This window comes from Rhipicephalus microplus, chromosome 8 (genome assembly GCF_043290135.1).
Source record: "Rhipicephalus microplus isolate Deutch F79 chromosome 8, USDA_Rmic, whole genome shotgun sequence".
Taxonomy (NCBI): Eukaryota; Metazoa; Arthropoda; class Arachnida; order Ixodida; family Ixodidae; genus Rhipicephalus; species Rhipicephalus microplus.
The window spans coordinates 107,531,317-107,551,922 of record NC_134707.1 but is presented as its reverse complement, the minus strand read 5'-3'; the positions used below and the strand labels follow the sequence as shown (position 1 = coordinate 107,551,922).

The window sequence follows — 20,606 nt, the reverse complement described above, 5'->3', positions numbered from 1 at the left end:
TGGAACTTCTAGAAAGGTTCTCATTGTTCCCGGCACTGTCTTTCCTTGAACGCAGGCACAAGTGTTTTCAGGCGCTCTATACACTGGCCGTCCTAAAAAATCACCAAAGCCAGCGACTCTTCGAACTTAATATCGTCGCTGGGAGCTCTAGGAAACAAGTCGCGCTGAAACGCGTACGTTGACATTCCGTGATGCAGTTGTGGCTCCCACTGAATATCCCGACGACGCTCACCAGCGTATTTATCGACTAGCCCAATTCCCCCTTTCTGATGAGCGGAGCGCTGAGACACCATAACGCAGGATTAACGGGAGCTGCTGTCACCGCTTTCTCATGGTCGTGATAGGCCGCGTGGAAAATCAATAGCTGCAGACATTTATACAGAAAATAGAGTGAAAAGAGTTCTCTTCTAGCAATATAAATGAAGCTATGTTCTCTTATGAACACATTCTCTTTAGTGGAAACCATCGGTCATGTAGAGTATGGCTGCTGTCAGCTACCGCAAACGAGAGCCGCCGGACCCCAATCTTTACAATGCCTAATACTATGACACAACTTCACAGGGCATTAGAGTACGCTGTTCGTAGCTTGCAGTACCCAGTAAAAATGACTAATCACTGAGCTAGACAGAATCCAGAGAGTCGCAGCCAGATTCATGTGTTCGATATACGAAAAAATCAGACTCGCTCACCGAGATGCTAAGTTCGTGTACATTGAACGAAAAAACGTAATTATTTCAGATTTTCATGTGTCAAATAAATATTTATACAACTATTTAGGGGAAAGTCGGGAGGTTTCGGATAGTTGGAGGAATGAGACAATGCGTCCACATCTCAAGACACAATGATAACAGACTGATTGCATGGATGTAATGGCAGGTGTTTTCAGAGAATGAAGATTTCTGTAACTGCAAGTCGCCCTTTTAACGCAAAAGAGTTAAAAAGCTCGCTTCGCAGAAATTCCGGCGTCGGGGTCAGCGTCGTTGGTTGTGAACGAGAAAAATAATCATCTTTCTATGACTGAAAAAGCAAGCATCTTTGCGTGACCGAGAAATAGAGAAAGATGTACATAAAATAATACATCTGGGTTTCAGTAGGGTTAAATTTTCCTTAGTGGGGATTGAACATGGGTCGTTCGCCTGGGAAGCGGGCATTCTACCATGGAGCCATGCCTCTTTTTCTTTTTTTTTCTTTAATGCAGGAAATCATCAGCAGTAATAGTGAACTACGCACAACATACTTCATCAGAAGTCAGGCAAACAACACAATTGTCCAGACGGAGAAGACAATCTGGAACGGGGTCAAAAGTCTCAACAACACTGCGCAGTTGGGCAGCTGCTTCTCGGAAGATGGATCTAGTCGACCATGGTGGCTCGGCGTGTTTCTCAATCACGCAACTTTTCCATAGGGACTACATTCCCAGCAACATAAACAGGTCATATGGAGTATTATCAGTCAGGCTCTTTTTGAAAGGGAAGAACCTAATACCATGAGCTGTGACCAGAAGTGAAAATAACTTCCTCTGCTTCGAAACGAAGTGCAAAAAAATGCCGCCATATCCACGAAGTGAATGATGATGAGTGGGCGAAGCTCCGGAGGTAAACCTGGTAAACCATGAATCCTCCGTACATTTTGCCCACTCGATTTTATTGCAACGCTCCCAGTAGCGTACGTCGCCGCACTATATCGAACGATGGCACGCGCCATATGTGGCATCATTCCTATTTTATAACACCTCGCATCTTTCATAATCAACTACACGTACCGCCGTCTAGTTTATAACATCTTGCATCTTTTGGACGGACGGACGGACGGACGGACGGACGGATGGATGGACGGACGGACGGACGGACGGATGGACGGATGGACGGATGGATGGATGGATGGATGGATGGATGGATGGATGGATGGATGGATGGATGGATGGATGGATGGATGGATGGACGGACGGACGGACGGACGGACGGACGGATGGACGGATGGACGGATGGATATGGCTGTACCCTTTAGATCGGGCGGTGGCTAGCGTAATACTTAGAACTGAACGAGAGGTGGCTACATACAGGGGACGCACAGCCCACGCCTTAAGAAGCTTCGCTCCTAATAATTTTCACGTTTTACGAACACACACGTCCTGCATACATGTTTCACAATGCAATATGAAATACTGCGGTAATAATGCATGGTACAAGCGCACATCACCATGGGGCGTCAGAATATGGGATTATCATGATTTCTTGATAGGTTAAAGCCAGTCAGCCACTAGAAAATGTCAAGTGACGCAACGTAGGGGATTGTGGTGGTGAAAACGTATTTAGTTATTTATTTACATGAACTTTTCTGCGGAGAAGCTCCAAGTAGTCGGAGATGCTTGGCTTGCGGTGGGGGGGGGGGGGGGCGGCCCTTAGTCCAGGGTTCCGCTTGCAGCAGCCGCTCTGCGGGCCCGGTTGATCAGACTCAACTAATCTTCCAGGTTCTCGCTGGCCAGCAGCTCCTCCCATCGCTCCGCTGTTGGATTTTGTACTGGCTGTAAGGCTATAATGGCCTGACACTCCAACGTGACGTGGTACAGGGTGGCTTTAGCAGAGCACCATGGGCAGAGAGGAGAGTATGCCGAGGGGTGCATTTTACTCAGGATGCGCAAATTTGGAAACGTGCCGGTTTGAATTTGCCTCCAGCTGACCGATTCCTCTTTATTTAGTGTTCGGTGTGGTAGCGAATAAGCTTTCTTAATTCCTCTGTAATGGTTTAGGATGGCCGAATAGTCGCAAGGGACCGGAACGAGTTCCTCAGGGGCAGAGTTGGAAGGTGCTCGGCTCGCATACCCTCGAGCTACCCTATCCGCTGCCTGATTCCCCTTCAGTCCCATGTGGCCCGGAGTCCATATAATCCGATGCCAAATTCTGAGTGGATGTGTAATGTAATGCTCGCCAGTGTCTGTAACGCTCAGGATGATGTTGAGAGCGGGTTGGCTGATGCGCCCCTGTACGTACTTGCGGCAAGCTGCTTGAGAGTCCGTGAGAACTGTCAGCGACCTTCGTTGTCTGTAGCCGAGGGCGAGAGCGAGCGCGATGGCAGTTTCTTCAGCATCGGTGATGTTGTGGCACCGCACGGAAGCGCTGGTACGTTCTGTGAGTGTGTGGTCCACGACTGTCGCTACAGCCTTATTTTTTGCATTGTCGTAGTTGGCGGCGTCAACATAGTACGTAGTGTTCTTGTGTGCATAAGTTCGCTCGAGGGCTTCCACTCTGGCTTCCCTCCAGCCCTGATGTAGTCGGGGATCTATATTGCGGGGGATGGGAGCGACCTTATAAGTGGCACGAAGTTGGTCCGGAATGGGCTTGCGACGAGCTGCGTCGTGAAACTGGCTGATGTAGCCGAGGCGTAGAAGCAGGTCACGGTCTGTAGGTGTTTGCTTGAGCCGTTGCAGTTGTGTGGCGAGTTGCGCTTCACAAAGTTCCTCAAAGGTGTTGTGTAGGCCCAATGCGAGGAGCTTGCTCGAAGGAGTACCCGGTGGTAGCTTGAGCGCCGCTTTGTAGGCTTTGTGGAGCATTGCGTCTACTTGGCCCTGTTCGCTCTTGGTGAGGCGTTGGTAGGGCAAACTGTATGTCACCCTACTGACCACGAGGCTACGTATGAGTTTCAGGGTGTCCTCCTCGCGCATGCCATGGCGACAAGTGGCTACCCGAGATATCATTCGGGCCACTTGCAGTGTAACGGTGCGGAGAAGGGAAAGTGTGTGATTCACATGGCGGTTCGACTGTACTCACATGCCTAATATTCGAATGGTAGATTTCTTTGGGATTTGTTTGCCAGCAAGGACGACCTGGAGGCTGGAGCCTTGGTTGTTCTGCGCCGATGGTGGGAGCTTGCGTCGATAAATTCGTAGAAGCTCAGATTTTTCTGTTGCACAGGCCAGGCCTCGTGCCTGCGCGTATTGTTCGACGCATGTTTCTGCCTGCTGCAGGTTATATTCTTTTTCTCCAAGGGACCCCCGCGTGGCCCAGACGGTGATATCGTCCGCATACATTGCATGATGGATGCCATCGATGCGGTGGAGTTCATGTGCCAGGCCAACCATAGCTACATTAAAGAGTAGCGGGGAAATCACTGAGCCCTGCGGGGTGCCCTTGTTCGGAACCCTGATAACATGTGATCGGATGGAGCCGAGACCAACTGTGGCAGTGCGGTCCGACAAGAAGGCGTGAACATAACTGTGGACGCGCTGCCCACAATGAAGGGCCTCGAGGCCCTCAAGTATGGCCTGGTGGCTAACGTTACCAAATGCGCCCTTAATGTCTAAAGTGAAGATAATGTTTTCTCCTTGCTGGGGGGCATTATCAATGACTTCTTTTAATTGTATCAGTACATCCTGCGTTGAAAGATGTGCCCGGAACCCGTACATTGAGTGCGGGAAAAGGTCATTGTCCTCGAGGTGATCTTGCACGCGATTAGTGATGAGGCGCTCGAAGAGTTTACCAAGGCAGGACGTGAGTTATATTGGTCGGAGGTTTTCGATCGGAAGTTTTTTTTCCGGCTTCGGTATCATTATGACCTTCGCGTGCTTCCATTCAGGAGGAAGCGTGCCACGTTGCCAATGATAATTGAAAAACGCCGTGCTTTCTTGTACGGCGCTGTCGTTTAGGTTCCTGATAAGGGAGTACGTGATTCCGTCTGCCCCAGCAGCTGTGTTGCGATTGCTGCTGCGAATGGCTGCGTAAACTTCGTCCACCGTTATTGGTCGGTCGAGAGTGTCATTGGCACGTCCACGATACGCAGCCTGAGATGCGGGTGGGTGGACATCGCCAAAGCATTTTCGCCGGAGTTGATCCAGCAGCTCATCGTCTGTACCCTCAAAGGCGTGTATGAGGTGCATGACCGACTTATTCGTCTCATTTTTTGTTCGAGTGGGGTCCATCAAAGCCAGCAAAATGTGCCACGTGCGAGCTGTGCCCAATGAGCCTCGAAGAGAGTCACTAAACTGGGCCCACTCGAGTCGCGCCAGTTCTGTAGCGTACTGCTCTGCCTGAGTGGTGAGTGTGGCGATCCTTAGCTTGAGGCGTCGGTTATGTTTTTACGTCCTCCATCTCTGGATGAGGCTCCTTCGGGCTTCCCGCAGATGTAGCAGATGGCCGTCCACTTCCGGCAGTGCAGGTGTTCTGTTAATGGTGGTGGCCCAACGCTCTCGAATTTCTTTAAGTTGGGTGCACCAGTCGGTGAGGCTTGTGAGGCTGTCGAGTGAATGTTCGCTCTCACGACGAAAGGCGTCCCAGTTTGTGATGCGTGCTTCTCCAATAGACCGACGCGCTGCGCTCTCTGTAACTTTTGTGCGGAGAATGAAGTGGTCGCTGCCCAAGGATTCCTGCAGGTTGTCCCAGTTATAGTTTGCACGGCCACGGGCGAAGGTGAGATCGGGGCAAGTGTCCCTGCACACACTGTTGCCGACCCAGGTAGGGAACGCGGGATCCGTGAGCAGTTCAAGCTGAAATTTTTCAGTGGCAGCCGCAAGCTGTTTGCCTTTGACATCCGAACGGTTGTAACCCCAGCGTTCGTCGAGAGCGTTGAAGTCGCCGAGCAGTAAGAGTTCTTTTCCCTGGGCCGATCTGCAGGCACCTTGGACGAGGGCATGGAAATCAGTGGTTTTTTTGCTTTGGGGCGCTATATACGTTGACAATGATGATACTTCGCTTTTCTCTTTTCTTTTTTTGCCTGAGAACTAGCTCCACAATCACATGTTCTATGTTGGTGTCTGGGATGTTGTCTAAGCCAACTGCGGTTAGCGCTTTGTCAATCAGGATGGACGCTTTACCTTTTGTTTGACTATTATAGGACTCATAACCTGAAAATATGGGTGGCGTTCCGGGTTCCTGAAGCGCTATGACATCTGGCCGAGCAAGGTGTGTGTTAATGTACCGTTGGAGGAGGCTCCGCTTTCTGCGGAAGCCGCGGCAGTTCCATTGCCAGACTTCTAAATGTTCGCCAATGAGTGGGGCTGTGCTGCCCATGATTAATTCGTTGAGTGGAAAGGCGTGGGTATCGGAATCTCGGCCTGCGACGCCGATGTAGGAGTGAGGTTGAGGGCACTGGGTGTCAATGCGGGGGTAGCGAGGATTTCGGATGCATGTGATTCCAATCCTAGTCTATGATAACCTTGATCTGTCGTGGCATGCGAGCTACGAGTGGCCCTCTTCCTGCGTATGTTTTCGCCTGTTTCAGCAATTTGCGCCTCGAAGCGTGCCTCGAGAGAGTCGAGGCGTTCTCCGAAATGCGTGAATACGGCACTGAATTGTTGCGATAGCTGCTGCGCAAGCGTTGAGAGCATTTCGCGTAACTCTTCGCATGTGACTGTGATGTCCGACGCAGCAGGAATTGATAGCGCCGTTTTAGGGATTTTCTGTCTCTTGGGGAGGTTGGGGTTTTTTTTTCGGGGGAGTTGGGCGGCGATCTAAGACGTGCCATTAGGGCATGAAGTTGAGAACTGTCCTTAGCTTGACGTGCCCTGACGGCCGCCAGATCCTGTTTGAGTTTTATGTTTTCCGCCAGGAGGTGTTCGTATGCGGTGGACAGGGTATTGAGTGGAGCGATGGGAGGATCTACATTTGCTGACCAGCTCACCTTATTGTCGGCACCGGCTGATGGAGTGGGATTGGGCTTCTCATTATGTTTGCTGGAGGCGTGCTGGGACTGTTGACAGGCGGGTTGCTGATGCTGCTGCTGCCCCTTGGTCATCTGGTTCTTTGGATGCTGTCGCTGCTGCTTCTGTCACTGCTGTGGCTGCTGCTGTTGGCCATGTTCCACAGAAGGGAGGGGCGGGAAGGACTGTGACCTCGAGCGTGAGCGGGAGTGGCTGCATGAGGTCTCGTTTTCCTTGCTGAACCACCTACGTTTGGAAGTGGGTGGGTTACGATGGGGGTTGCGGCCCCTGGCTGGTGCTGCTGGTTGAGGAGGTGGCCATGGGCGCGGGGCCTTCAATCTCTGAGAGCACTCTTCGGCGCCCGTTAAGTGGGAATCTCGACACAAGTGACATTTGGGAGCACAGGGGTGACCGTCAACGGGGTCGAGGATACCACGCTGCCGACACACGGGAGTGTTTGGCGTGGGGCATACGTCTGAGCGGTGCCCCGGTTCTAAGCAGACTTGGCAGGCTTGTCGCGTCGGCTTGTACGGGTGGCAGGCCACCTCCCCACCGTAATACAGTACATATCAGGGCAGAAGGGGGCCCTCAAAAGTGATCACGGCAGATTTGGTAGCACCAAGCATTCGTGCACTGTGCACTGTCACTCCCTGTGTGCACACGCGGAGGTTGGCGGTGAGTTCTTCCGGAGTTGTGCCAGGGTCTATCCTATGAATAACTCCCCGCAAGGTGCCCTCAGGGGCCGCCACATAGATATTGAATTCGTAGGTCTTCCTCTCAAGCGTGAGGGTGGTGATCCGACGAAGAATTTCGGCCGTCTCAACATGTGGCGTGCTGGCAATAATGATGTTCGAACCGGGGCGAGTACGTATAATGAAATGATCACCAGTACAATGTTGTCGAGAATTGCCTGCCACTGCTACAGCTCGGGAGATTTGATGCGTAGTGAAGTTCCGAATGGCCAGGCCCTTTTTCGGGCGCATGATGATCTTTATGTCCTTGCGTGGAAATGGCGGCGGCTTCCGTCGTAGCTGGCGCAGCTTCGTTACGGGCGGTGGTGTTCGCGCCGGTGCGACGCCGGCCACGTCTGCCTGCGCAGCAGGAGCGCTCGCAGCTGCAGCTGCCCCTGCGTTGACGTGGCTGGGCGGAGTGCTTGCAGGACCGGCCAGCTGCATCAATTCCGCTCGAGCTTTGTCGAATTTTTTCTGGCGTTGACGCTGGCGACGGGAAATCGCCAGTTTCCAGTTGGCGTCAGTGTCGCTCGCCGGTCCCAGCGATGCAGACGACGTGGGATGGTGCTCGCCAACTTCATCTTCGCTTGCCGAAGTGAGCTCGTCGAGGTCTAGAGATTCCGTGTTAACATGGGTGTCGTTGGGGCTGAATGCAGGTTGAACGCATCCGGTAGTGGTCACGTCAGCAGTTGGCGTAGTGCTAGCGTCCATATTGTTGTGGAAGGAATCCCGCCGTTAGGCCTAGTCACCCGTACTCGCACAGGCGAGCTGGGTCGACGCTTAGGCCCAGCGACCCAGCGCTCACGTGGGTTCTTCTGAAGGCGATAGAGAAAAATGGAGATGCTCTACAGCCTCGGAAAGGGTGTGCGGTTCCCCGGACAGTTAAAACTTGATGATCCGACACAGTGCCGGCGACGATATCGAAGTAATCCGGTCAACGAGAGCACACGTTCGGCGGAGCGCATGCGACGCGCGTCCGCTGGCTCCGGCGTCCAAGCGCGTCCGTAACGTAGGGGACTCGCTCGCTGGATTCCGGGCCGACCGGTTGTGTCCCCGCGATCTCCGACGACAGCGCATCTCTGGCCAACCTGCTCACCCTCTGCCATCTCCTGATGCCGTGAAGCTCTCGCTGAGTGGTGCCTCGTCCTCGGACTCCTGCGACCATGTCTACCTTTCTCTATCCTCTCTTTACTTCTGTATGTGGGTCTCTCTGTCCCTATCTCTATCCCTTTTATTCCTCCCTATCTCTTTTAATCCCTCCTTACCCCCATTCCATGTGAGCCACTGTTGAGGTGTCACACTGTGATGCAGACAGTTACGGGGCTTCCTTTTACCTTCTATTCTTTCTTTTAAGGATCACTTACACAAACGCAACGTAGTATCAACACAAAGTGAGCTTCATTTCTTAGCACATGTCCTTTTTAAGACTGAAAAACCACGTGAGTCCCGACACGTGTTGTTGCCGAGTATATCGGAGCTTGCCAACAAGTTATGAAGAAGCATGCGGGTGATAGATGTTCATAGACGACGCTGCAAAAGGCTGCGCACGCTACTGCACCATGAGGCCACGTAGTGGGCACATATCAAGTTCTAAAAGATTTCATACGCAAAGTGTTTCAAGTGCGCACTCGGAACAAAGTATTTCTATCGCGTTCAACTCCTAAAGACGAAGATTTTAAGGGTCCCCAATCTTGTTTTTTTTTTTTTGCTTGTCCAACGTAAGTTTATTGTATATCATTTGTAACGCTCTCCAACGCAAATATCAATTCTTGATTTAGAAAACACGCATCAGTGCTGTACTTTCTCAAAAAAAAGAAAGTTTTGGCGTTAATACTTTACTTTTGCCATCGAGCGTTGTTTACTCTGGGAAACACAATTGGGAGGATTGATACACTGCACCGTAACTCTTTGTCACACTGCCACACCGCGTTACACAGCGCGAAGAGAAAAAAAATGTTAGACAAGTGTTCTTACATGCGCGCTGAAGCAGCATACGATTGAACAAGTGAGCTCGTCGAGGTCTAGAGATTCCGTGTTAACATGGGTGTCGTTGGGGCTGAATGCAGGTTGAACGCATCCGGTAGTGGTCACGTCAGCAGTTGGCGTAGTGCTAGCGTCCATATTGTTGTGGAAGGAATCCCGCCGTTAGGCCTAGTCGCAGAAATTAACACGACAGTCTTAAAGAAGGATCCCGGCACAGCCAAAACTGCCGCCACAACCCATCCAAAAAAGAAATGGCGTTTGCTGAAGGATTGCTGTTCTTCAAATGAAAAAGACACATTTGCGGGGGCCTTTTGACAAGCCTGACAACGAAATGCCTGGCTTCGATAAGGACCGCCGGCTTGGCATTTTTTAAATCAATTGGTCTGGTGAATATACTTCACTGGCAAAACCCAATTTTTTTCTTGTCAGTCTTTTTGCGAGGAAGATTAGCGTTCAATACATGACTAAAGTGAAGAGCAGTAATAACATGTCAGCGTCGGAGCGCAGTTGCCGAGGAAGAAAAAACAGGGCTCTCCGTTGTACCTTTCTCATATATGAAAGATACGGGAATTTCACCGATTACATATATTGTGCCAAATCGGCACTGTTCAAAAATATCGCTACAGCAGAGTTTCTGCAATCTCCGCTTATTATTTGATATTTAACTATTCGCTTATGATAGTCGCTGAAGACAAATGGACCATTGTGTTACGTACAGCATATATGGCAGTGCACACTAGGTAACACAAAGAACACGCAAACAAAGGGACGATACAAGCCGTGAACTTCAACAGAGTTACTGAAAAAAATCGCATAGGTGGGTGACACATATGTTATACGCTCATGAGGGTGTGCCTTTTGCTACAATCAAATCCAAGACCACCCTATCATGTAGTAGCAAACAATTCACTTATACACACAAGAGCAAAAAAAATATAGACACGCAAATGGTCATTGTCACGTGTTAATACCTAAAAACTTTTTTTCGTAGCTAGAATAAGCTAAGCGTAACCTGGTGTTCGCAGCCATATGCTGTGACGTCTTACCAACTAGCCCGCCAATACTTCTTAACCATGTGTTACCTGCATCCCGCTCCTCCCAAGTCAAGCCCCAATTCACCCACCTAGACAGGTGGAATGTGAGATTTTTTAGCCGTCACAAACTATTTCTTTTTTTGACAGCCGCATCAATGGTCGTAGGAACCAGTGCGTTTCAGAAGTTGCGCAACTTGTTCAGACCTGTGTTTTTTTCAATCAAACACTTTTCTGCGTTCAAATTCAACAAAACAGAAAAAAAATATACTCGTTAAAAGTGTCCCAATCCTCTCGACTCTAACATACAAAAACTTGATAAAACTACCAAGAGAATATATTATAATGCAGCCATTAGACCTTATGCCACCTGCGCAAACGTCTTTCAGCTTTCGCTTTTCCCCAATGTTACCGGAAAATGAAATAGACTAACAGCGCATATTGCTGAATGCGCGAGTGTAAGTACATTTCGACATTTGCTTGACGTCTATGTTTTTTTAAACTAATAGGATGACGTCTTGATATTTTTGCGTTTCTTGTCATGCCGCTTTTTCACAAATTTTGGATTTCGTTTGTTATGGTTGTTGACATATTATTTAAATTAAATGTTCTTTTTACGTAACAATTTTTACCTAATACACTCCCTCCTCGCAAGGACTCACAAAGGCGGGTTATCAGTACGTTCAAATAAATACGCAGAATAAACTATAGGGAAAGAAAGAATATAAGAAAGGCAGAAAGAATCACTGCTGTTTTTAAGTGATGAAAAGGTTGATAGTTACGATTGTTTATTGTGATGCACACCTTCCGCATCAACTCGCAGGTTCGAAGTGGTGAACGGCTGAGATTCGCTGATGTTCTCTCTCTTATGGAACGGTACGCCAACGGATTCCGGCGGCATGGCGTTTCTTGCGGGAGCAGGGTGTGCGTTAACGTGTCTAATTCTGCCGAATCATTCGTGGCTGCTTACTCCCTGTGCTGTCTCGGTGCTGCTGTTGTCCTGGTAAAACCATCGCTACCCGAACGTAAGTGTGATTTACTTATCAACGTAATCGTGACTTCGTTATGTTTTCTCCTGCCTTTACTAACGAGTTAGCATTTATTTATTTATTTATTTATTTATTTATTTATTTAATTATTACTCTCAGAGCTTACAAGAAGTGTTACAGCATTCGTGGGCTATTACCTATCAAAAATCATGCACCCCCATGACAGTGCCTCATGGTATATGGAAATACGCGGTGTCTTAAGTAGTTGTATATGAAAGTATCGGCGTCTTGCTGATAGAAATATGAATACTGTTTTTGCCACAGTGAGTAGCCATACATGTGTCTTCGGGGAAAAAAATGGGTCCACTGTATTTCCCAGCAACAAATAATAATAATTCAAAGACTAGTTGTGGCTTAATGAATAAAATGTGAATAGAGACTGCGAGTTTTGTACAGTGTTGGCTAAATGGCTGAATGAGTGTCTGTGTCTATTTTGCTTCTGTCATCGTTCGCGCTGAAACAACATGTTTAGCTTTCGGAAGAACATGGCTTCCGAAAACGGCCGTTCGCCATCGTGATTCGATGGTGGCGCTTCAGTGATTGTCGGTAATTGGGAAGGAAGCGAAAAAAATCTTGAAACTCTAATAAAGTGTATATTATTCTTCAGTTGAACTCACCTGTTCCCCCAAAACGCGTAATACAATAACGGCAGAGCCGAAATGCAACCAGTGTTGCCAGCGCTGCTTCTGCGCATCCCATGCGCAGCCGTGCTGGCGTTTCGCTTAGCCGCAACGCTTGTATAATGCCGAGTGCGAAAGAAAACAATGCAGCTGAAGTGGATACAGCACTAAGTGCGGCACATAGGTGAAGTAAGATATGCAGGAGCGCCGATTTCATCACCACGCAATGCATCCGCACAGTGCGACGCGCAGGTACAGTCGCGCTCTATGTGACTTGCAACTCGGGAGTGCGAGGTTTCACGTGACCAGAGACTGCGCATTACTCTCAATAGTCCTTATTTTCGTAGCTATACACTTCCTCTCACTTAGGGCTGATGCTCGTTAAGAAAACACTGCTGTTCAACCAGACACTGACAAAGTCCGCGCTGTAGCTGATTCCCGGTCTCACGTTCCATTCATTTAATTGTTAAAATGAGAACCAATTGAATAAATACATGCACAGTCTGCCTTTGAACTTATCTGGTCACTCGCTCCCATGTTGCGGGGCATATTGAAAGCGACGGTACGTGTTATAGCAACATTTGTCCAGTTGCGCTACTTTCCACAGACCCCCCTTCAAATGCGGGTGCGTTTCTTAATCGGGGAATTTCAGGTGTCTGTGGGTGTCCGCGCGCCGGCAGATGTTATCTCTCCGTTCTCACTCCCTCTCCCACAGCAACAGTTGTAGGCAAGCGCCATAGAGTTTCCCAAAATTAACTAGAGGGCACTCTGGCGCTGCGATCGTTCAGCGACCATGGAAATGACGAGTAGTACACACATTTGCCTAGTCTTCGTACTTGTGGGCGGCAAATCGTACTTGCGGCTTCGTTTGTTACTGGTTACGGTTTTGTTTTGAAAGAAAGAACGAACCCTTTCGAACTGAAAAACTTGATTCGAAATAGTAAGCTTAAAATAATAAGGTTGTGAAGCGCAAACGGTGAACATTTGCTAATTTATGTTTTCGTAAAAAAAAAACAGCTCCAAGCCACACGAACACACACGGAGCGAGAAGCAGGCCAGAAGTACGAAAATTAGACAAATGTGTGTACTAGCCATCATTCCTATGCTCGCTGAAGCGCCGTGTGTTGCAACTCCCTTAGACACTAGCGCCAGAGTTCCCTCTAGTAAGTATTGTGGGAAACTCTATGGCGCGCGCGCTCATACTCGCCCCTAGCAACCGGAGCATGTGGTGCGAGCGGAGTTACGGAGAGGAAGTGGAGAGGTGGAGCGTGTTCTGGCGTGTGAGGGCGCTCGCATCTCGGTAGATCTAGGGTGCCTCGATGCGCGCGCTCCCGCTCGCATCGAGGCATCCTAGGCAGCTCGGCGGGACTCCCGCGTGTGTGCAAAGTGTGTAGGCGATGGTAGGTGCAGTGCTTCGCTGCTCCTTTTCTCGCCGTTCGCTCTCCCTCCTCCCTGCGCCCTACTCTCCCTAGCCAACTGTGCAAAGATATCGTATAAGTGGTGTTTCCTAACGAGCGCGCCGGGTTCACAAAGGACTGCGAAATATTGCTGCCAGCCCTATACTGTTAATTTGTCTTTCTACGCAGGAGAAGTGCTGCATCTCGTGGAAGACAGTCAAGTGGGGTACATCTTAACGGAGCAGCAGAATGCTGGGAAGATTCTGAACGTACACAGAAAGTACAAGTTAAAGGTAACGCAGTGAAATTCCTTCTTGCGGTTGGGTTTTCAACAAGCACGCAAGTGAGTTACGTACTCTAGTCAAGCTTGAAGAGGTCATGGAGAATATTGGGATCTAAAGAATGCGGTGCTCCAAAGGGCCACTAAAGAGAAAACGATTTTTCGCCTATTAGTAGAGTACTACTTCAGAATCCAGAAAACGCCAGTTTTACCTCGAGACAATGCTTGGCAAGCGAGAAGGCGCACAAAAAGGAATCGCAGGCGGATGCGCCACTTTCAGATTCCCTCACTAAACACCATGATATCATAAATTTTGAAGGCGTCGCCTGGTTTTACGTCACTTCTAACTGATGAACTTGAAGCAGATTGTCATCTGTGGGTGCCGTATTGACGTAGAAATGAATATTTCAAAAAATTTCATCGTGTCGCGAAAATACGAAAAATACATTCCAAAATTCGTTACGTCTAGCACGGAGATTTGAATTTAAAAATTAAACTTGAAACTTGATTTCCTTTGCTAATAAAGAACTTACCATAGTGAGACTTGTGACATCAGAGTCCTCAGAGTGCAGTTAACCAATCTAAACACCGTAATTGTTTCTCTTTAGTGTATATTTATTGTCCGAATGGTGAAGAGACGAAGGAGAATCGGTGTCTAAAATGCTTCTATGAGATAGCATGAGCTTACGAGCACCTGCCCGTTTGTGGTGCATCAGTAGTTACACTTGTCGGTTGCTGACCCAAAGTTCGCGGGGTTGATCCCGGTAGTGGCGGTCACATTTCAGGGGAGGCGAAGCGCCAGAAACCCGTCTACTGTGTGAACTCAGTGCACGAACACCAGATGGTCGAAATTTTTGGAGCCTCACCGCTGCGGCATCCCTGACCGCTCATAATCATATCCTGGTTACGGGCCATAAAACTCAGATATTTAAGTTATTACTTATCACAGCCAAAACTGTTGTGAGTTTACAACACGGTTTACGTGAGGCGCCGTAGTTTCCCGCCGCCGCTGGTGTGCGTAACCACCATCACACGAAATAAGAAGAAAAGTAAATAAAAAACCCCAAGGACACAATGGGATTTTGAACCTGGGTTCCCCGCGTGCCAGTCTTGTGTTCTACAAATGAGCTACACCGGTGCTTGGAGTTCGTTTCCAAACTGGCCTTAGGCAGGCTTGATGTCGGGAAAGGATGTTGGGAAAGGAATTATGAGTAATATAGCGTTTTTAAAACATCAAAAGAACAACCGGGCGTCACACATTGGGAATTGCGTGATGAGTGGGTCATCCGATGCTCCAACCTATTACGAAAGCTCCTTCTTAATCCCTTATTAACTACTGTGGCACATACCCACATCAGGCGTAATTGTGTAGCGGATAACACGCTTCTCCAAATAATGACAAAAGATAGCATTGCGAATGCCAGCCAACTACACAAAAAATTTGATTCGCGTTCCAGAGAACAAAATAAGGTTATTTTCATTCCTTTGTTATATCTGGCCGGTATAGTGGGTACCCGGCAAGTGTACTTGTAGCAGTCACCCAGAGTGATTAGAAAAGGCTCTGAAATGCTGCTCTTCCAGCTTTCGCTGTGACTGTGCTGCGCACTCCGCGCAAGCCTGGGGTTTTCTTATGAAGGCCTCATGAAAGTTATACAATCAAATGCTGGCTTTAGCAACAAAACAGGTTCGGTGCCCATTCACTTCTCGCTGAAGCATTGTTCATTATTTAACAGCAAATGTGCCACTGGCACATCTCCAAAGGGTTTTTCAGCTCTTTCGCAAGTAGCTATAGAGTGCATTCATTAAAGGAGTTAATTCTCACAATTTCGATGCCGCAGAAATGTTTAGAATCCGTCCAGTACGAGGGGAGTTACAAATATTTGTCGGACGATGCCATTGCATCCTCCATTTTCTCGTCCTGACGAAAACAATGGAAGTTAAGTAGAAGGTAATGGCACAGGGAAAGAAAACACGTCGCGCACGCCTCGTGGCCTTGATATTTTTTTCTCTTTCCTTTTCTTCGAATGCACGGCCTTTGAGTGCGAACGCGCGCACCCGGCTGATTTACGCATGGCGCGACTTTAAGAATTTATTTTTAAACTTGTAGCGTCATTTGTGGAGAGAAGAGAAAGCAGTATTTGGCTGAATTTGAGAATTTATAATGAATTCCAGGCCACGTCCTGTGCTATATTAATTTGGATCTCGTGTTTTTGGCCTTGACTACCGATCAAAAGTGTTTGCCGAGCACGCGCCGGAAGTGTTGGAGAGCCCCTTAATTTAGACAAAGTGTTTAACGATTTCGCATACACAGTGTTGAAGGCAGAGACGAATAATGACAAATGAACCACGGCAGCTCAAGCAAGATGACAATAGGCTGAGAAAAACAGGAGTTGGCTTTCACCGTGGAGTCCTCTTCGGCGAATTCACAAGTAAACCTGCGATCTTTTTTCTCCCCACCCCCCAAATCTGTTCATCACGTGGTATTACACTTCCTCCGGAATCGCACCACCTTTTTACCAAGCTGCAGCGCCATGTGATAACGTAATCATGTGAAGGGATTAGATGACGGCGCCGTGTGACGTCACCACGATGTAGCACTCTTTATGTCCTTGACGTCGCAAGTGTTAACGACAAGTATGACATAACCAGTGACGTGGCATACGCAGGCTTTTCCATCACGCCATTCGATCTCCATATTTCATTGATGGGGCAGCTCAACTAAAATTCTGCATCGTTGTTTAGCCGTGTGACAAAACATGTGTCTTTCTAAGACACTGTAAACTAAACTATACAATTACTACTTCTTTCACTGGCTTTACGGCTTCTGCATACGATTTAAAAGTGAACCGCGCAGCACGAAAAACGAAGACAATGAAAAGAACTAGAGACCACACGAGTGCTGAAGTCTCCAGTTCTTCTCTGTACCCTCGTATTTCGCGCGGTGGTTTACTTTTAAACAAGCAGCACTAACTCGCTCTACGTCTTGCCCTTTTGCTTTGTACAATATTATTGAATTGACCGTTTTGCCATGTCACTGAAATTACGGCATCCGTGTGTTTAAATTCTCATTCTATAAATTTCGATGATATCTTTCTAGTACTTTCTTCATATCTGCAAGAAAGTCAGATATTCTAGTAATGTGATATTCCAAGACACCGTATGGCCTACAAATTAATTCAAGACAAACTTAAGCTGCAAAATAGACTGTTGTTTACGTTGCCAAACATTATGAACGGGCTAAACGATGCCACGTTCCTTGTAGACTCTGTTCTCCATAGACCACGCTCAGGGCTTCGTGTGCATAAGAGACTTCGAAGGAGAAGAAGATGGCGAGTTCCAGGAACCACAAATTGAAGACACGAGAAACCACATCACGCTGTACATCTACACATCAGGCACCACGGGCCTGCCCAAAGGAGTCGAGGTCAGCGTGTTCGCGTACAATACGTCTGTCGAGTTATGCAGGTGAGGACTGTGTACGATCGCGTAAGTAGAATTTCTTCAATGCTTCTGACGCAGCGTCAGCCGTTGTGATGATGGTAACAACTTTATTTTCCACCCGATAAGAAAGCCTCCTACCCTCCGTCCCCGGCACACAGGCCTATGTGACGGAGACCACGATGAAAAGCAGGCAATGACTTACTGGCTCTTCACGGCTTCTTACGCTGCAGGCGGATGGCTTAATTGTTGGTGTGAAGTAAGGTCCTCACTCAGCAGCTGGCGTCTGCTATCATGGGCGATTATTTATGTCATAGGTCGTGTTGTAGGTTATTGGAATGGTTACAACTGCTGCTGCTCAATCCATTTACTACATTTAACGCCAGATTACCATGGTCCGTTAAGCATTATCCTAAGACAACTACAAGGTGCAAGTCATCTCTTTTCTGCTTTAGGGGCGAAACTCCTTATTAAGTCGTGGGTCGTACGTCTGCGATGTACGTAGTACTAGTCGTCGTAGTAGTAGTAGTAGGTAGCCACTTGCACGGCCGTACTAGAGGAGCAGCACGCGCACCCTCTTTTGAATTGAGGAGGAAACCCGCCCACGTTAATTATAAATAATAAGATACTTGTTTCTGATGAAATAACCTACAGAGACGAGTATCGGTGACTTATCTACAATAAAACTTGCCTTGAATTTGATGCTTACTAAGTAAATAGTAGCAGAAGTACGCACTTTGAGCACTATCTGACCAGAAAAGGTTGCCACGTTTAATTCGCTAGGCGTAAGCTCCTTGGTTTTAGCAATTGGCATTCACAAGCGTGAGTCTCCGTATCTCGCTTACAGGCAGAAGTTTCTGCGTTCCCCGGTATCGTTTTAGCTGGACGGCTCAGTGATCTCCCATAGTTGAGTACGAAGTACTCGAAATCGTTAAACATTTCTTCTAAACACAGGTTTAGCGATGGTTGCGCCGCAGTGCCATGAACTAGCGGCAGTGAAAGGTGGGAACTACACACGAAGCGCAGGCCGTGAGAGAGTGCGAGCATGCCGTTCCTCTAGTCTGGCCGTGCCACCTTTTGTTTAGTCCTTGGAATGTCCGCTGGATGGCGGTACTTCTATAAGATGAACATATGATGAGAAGATGCGAGATGGCGGTACTTGGAGTGTTGACTAGATATACGGACGGACGCATGGATGAACTGACGCACGGATGGACACACAGATGGACGCGCGAACGAATTCACGGACGGACGGTTGCACAGTCGGACAGACGGATCTGCGGACGCATTGACGGTTGCTTTGACCCACTCACCCTCATGCACTCCGTGGATATGCTGCGATTGCTAAACTTAGCTTTTCTTTAAGAATCCCCAGATGTAGGGATAAATCCCTAATGTGTGTTTAGAAAGGGTGGTTCACGATTAGGAGTGCTTGGTACTTCACTATGGGAGAGCATATAGCCATCCCGTGGGCCTCATTCGTGTACTTGGTGAGGGACTATCGTTTGTGTTTTGAAAAAATTCATTTCGACATAGAACGTGTGTTTAGAAAAAGTGGGAAACGATTTAGAGTACTAGGTACTCTACTATGGGAGAGCTTACAGCCGTCCCGTGGGCCTCATTCGTGTACTTGGTGAGGGCCTATCGTTTGTGTTTTGAAAAAATTTATTTCGACATAGTACGTGTGTTTAGAAAAAGTGGGAAACGATTTAGAGTACTAGGTACTCTACTATGGGAGAGCTTACAACCGTCTCTTCATGGTCCTAGCCGTTTGCGTTTTGAAAAAATTCATTTCGACATAGTACGTGTGTTTAGAAAAAGTGGGGAACGATTTAGAGTACTAGGTACTCTACTATGGGAGAGCTTACAACCGTCGCTTCGCGGTCCTAGCCACAAGGCCGAGAAGCGATAAAAAACATGTTCACATGCCGGTTTAATTGAGAAAAAGTGGGGAACGATTTAGAGGTTGTAAGCTCTGCCATAGGTACTCTACTATGGGAGAGCTTACAACCGTCCCTTCGTGGTCCTAGCCAAAAGGCCGAGAAGCGATAAAAAACATGTTCACATGCCGGTTTAATTGTTGCGGGCCCCCCTGTTGATCAGATAGCTACCAAGCCCACGGCAACCGACCACAATACACGCTCTGGGACGATAGAAAGCTTACATCGATTTTCGTTTAAGCTTTTTAGTCAAAAGAGCCAGTGACTCCGCGATGTTAGGAACAAGCATCAACCCGTTTGATCTTTTAAACTATCACTAAAAATAACACTCAACTTTTTTCATTACGTCGCACGTTGAAGATATGCAGCGTCCAGAAAATTTGCAGTTCTCAACATCGACCGCTCAAGCCAGTTGGCCACTATGAAGGAGAATTTAAAAAAAAAACAATCACAGCATATCCACGTAGTGAATCATGATGAGCGGTGCGAAGCGTCCTTCTGTCTGTCTTTCTGTCTGTCCGTCCGCTTCTATCTCACAGAACACGTATCAGAAGAACGGACGCACGTTTCGCCCCACTCATCATCATTCGCTCCGTGAATATGCTGTGTTTTTTTTTCTTCTCTATAGGGTGCACGAACTTCCCTCCACGCTCGCAAATAATTTCTGCATCTAAAGTGGTTTTGCACCACCTGAAGGGTTCGCCGCGTTGCAAGCTTTCCGCACCTCGCGTTATCTTTCAGCCACGATCGACCTCCTTTCAGCAAGCGGCACTCTCATGTGATGGCGTCATCATATTGCCACGGGCGTGGAACGACATTGAGCCATGCCAATGCGTGTATGTGCCATTGTGACAACGAAGAAGACTGGTTGATGTGCTCATAGTTTGTGTGCACCATATATGAACCATATATGACTCCATTGTGGCGTCATTGTGACATCACATTGAGTCATCACATTCAGACATCACATTGAGTCATAAATCACCACGCATTCCGTGGTGATTTATATATATCCTTTCCGCTCGGCGCGTACGCGACGTGCTTAGGGTACGCGGCCCTAATACTGCCCACTATAGAAGGACGTCATCGTATTCACGTTGTCTTTACAAACGCAACTCAATTTGTAAAAAGCGCATGCTTCAGCGACACTATGTGCAACAACTGATTACCTATTACATTGGCGACAACTGATTACCTATTACATTGGCATACTGCATATCTATACCTAAATTCTCTTCTACTTGAGTAAATCGGGAGTTCGTTACTGTGATGTTGATTCAAATGAGAATACCAAGGAACACTGTTCTTTCTTTTACGCGTATTCTTGGTTTGTGCTTGCGATTTCTACAGTGAAAGGATCAGCGAGAAGACACAGTTCGATAATAAAAGACACCAAGCTTTCTCTTAACCATCTGCGGGCTCTCCTCGAAGGGCCCGTGTATTATGCCACCCTTGTGCCCACCTGGTTAAATATTGGTACTGTTTGTATTGTTGCACTATCACTAT

The 20,606-nt window shown here is 48.0% G+C and overlaps 1 protein-coding gene across 2 annotated transcripts in view; it reads left to right on the top strand.

Moving 5' to 3' along the window:
- LOC119163915 (luciferin 4-monooxygenase) overlaps positions 1-20,606 on the top strand; it is a 194,826-nt gene that overhangs the window by 127,989 nt on the left and 46,231 nt on the right. For both annotated transcript variants that reach the window (XM_075872461.1, XM_037415986.2), the window contains exons 4-6: positions 11,200-11,401; positions 13,632-13,735; positions 16,985-17,187. In XM_075872461.1, coding sequence (XP_075728576.1) covers positions 11,200-11,401; positions 13,632-13,735; positions 16,985-17,187 — 509 coding nt within the window. The remainder of the gene's footprint in view (positions 1-11,199; positions 11,402-13,631; positions 13,736-16,984; positions 17,188-20,606) is intronic.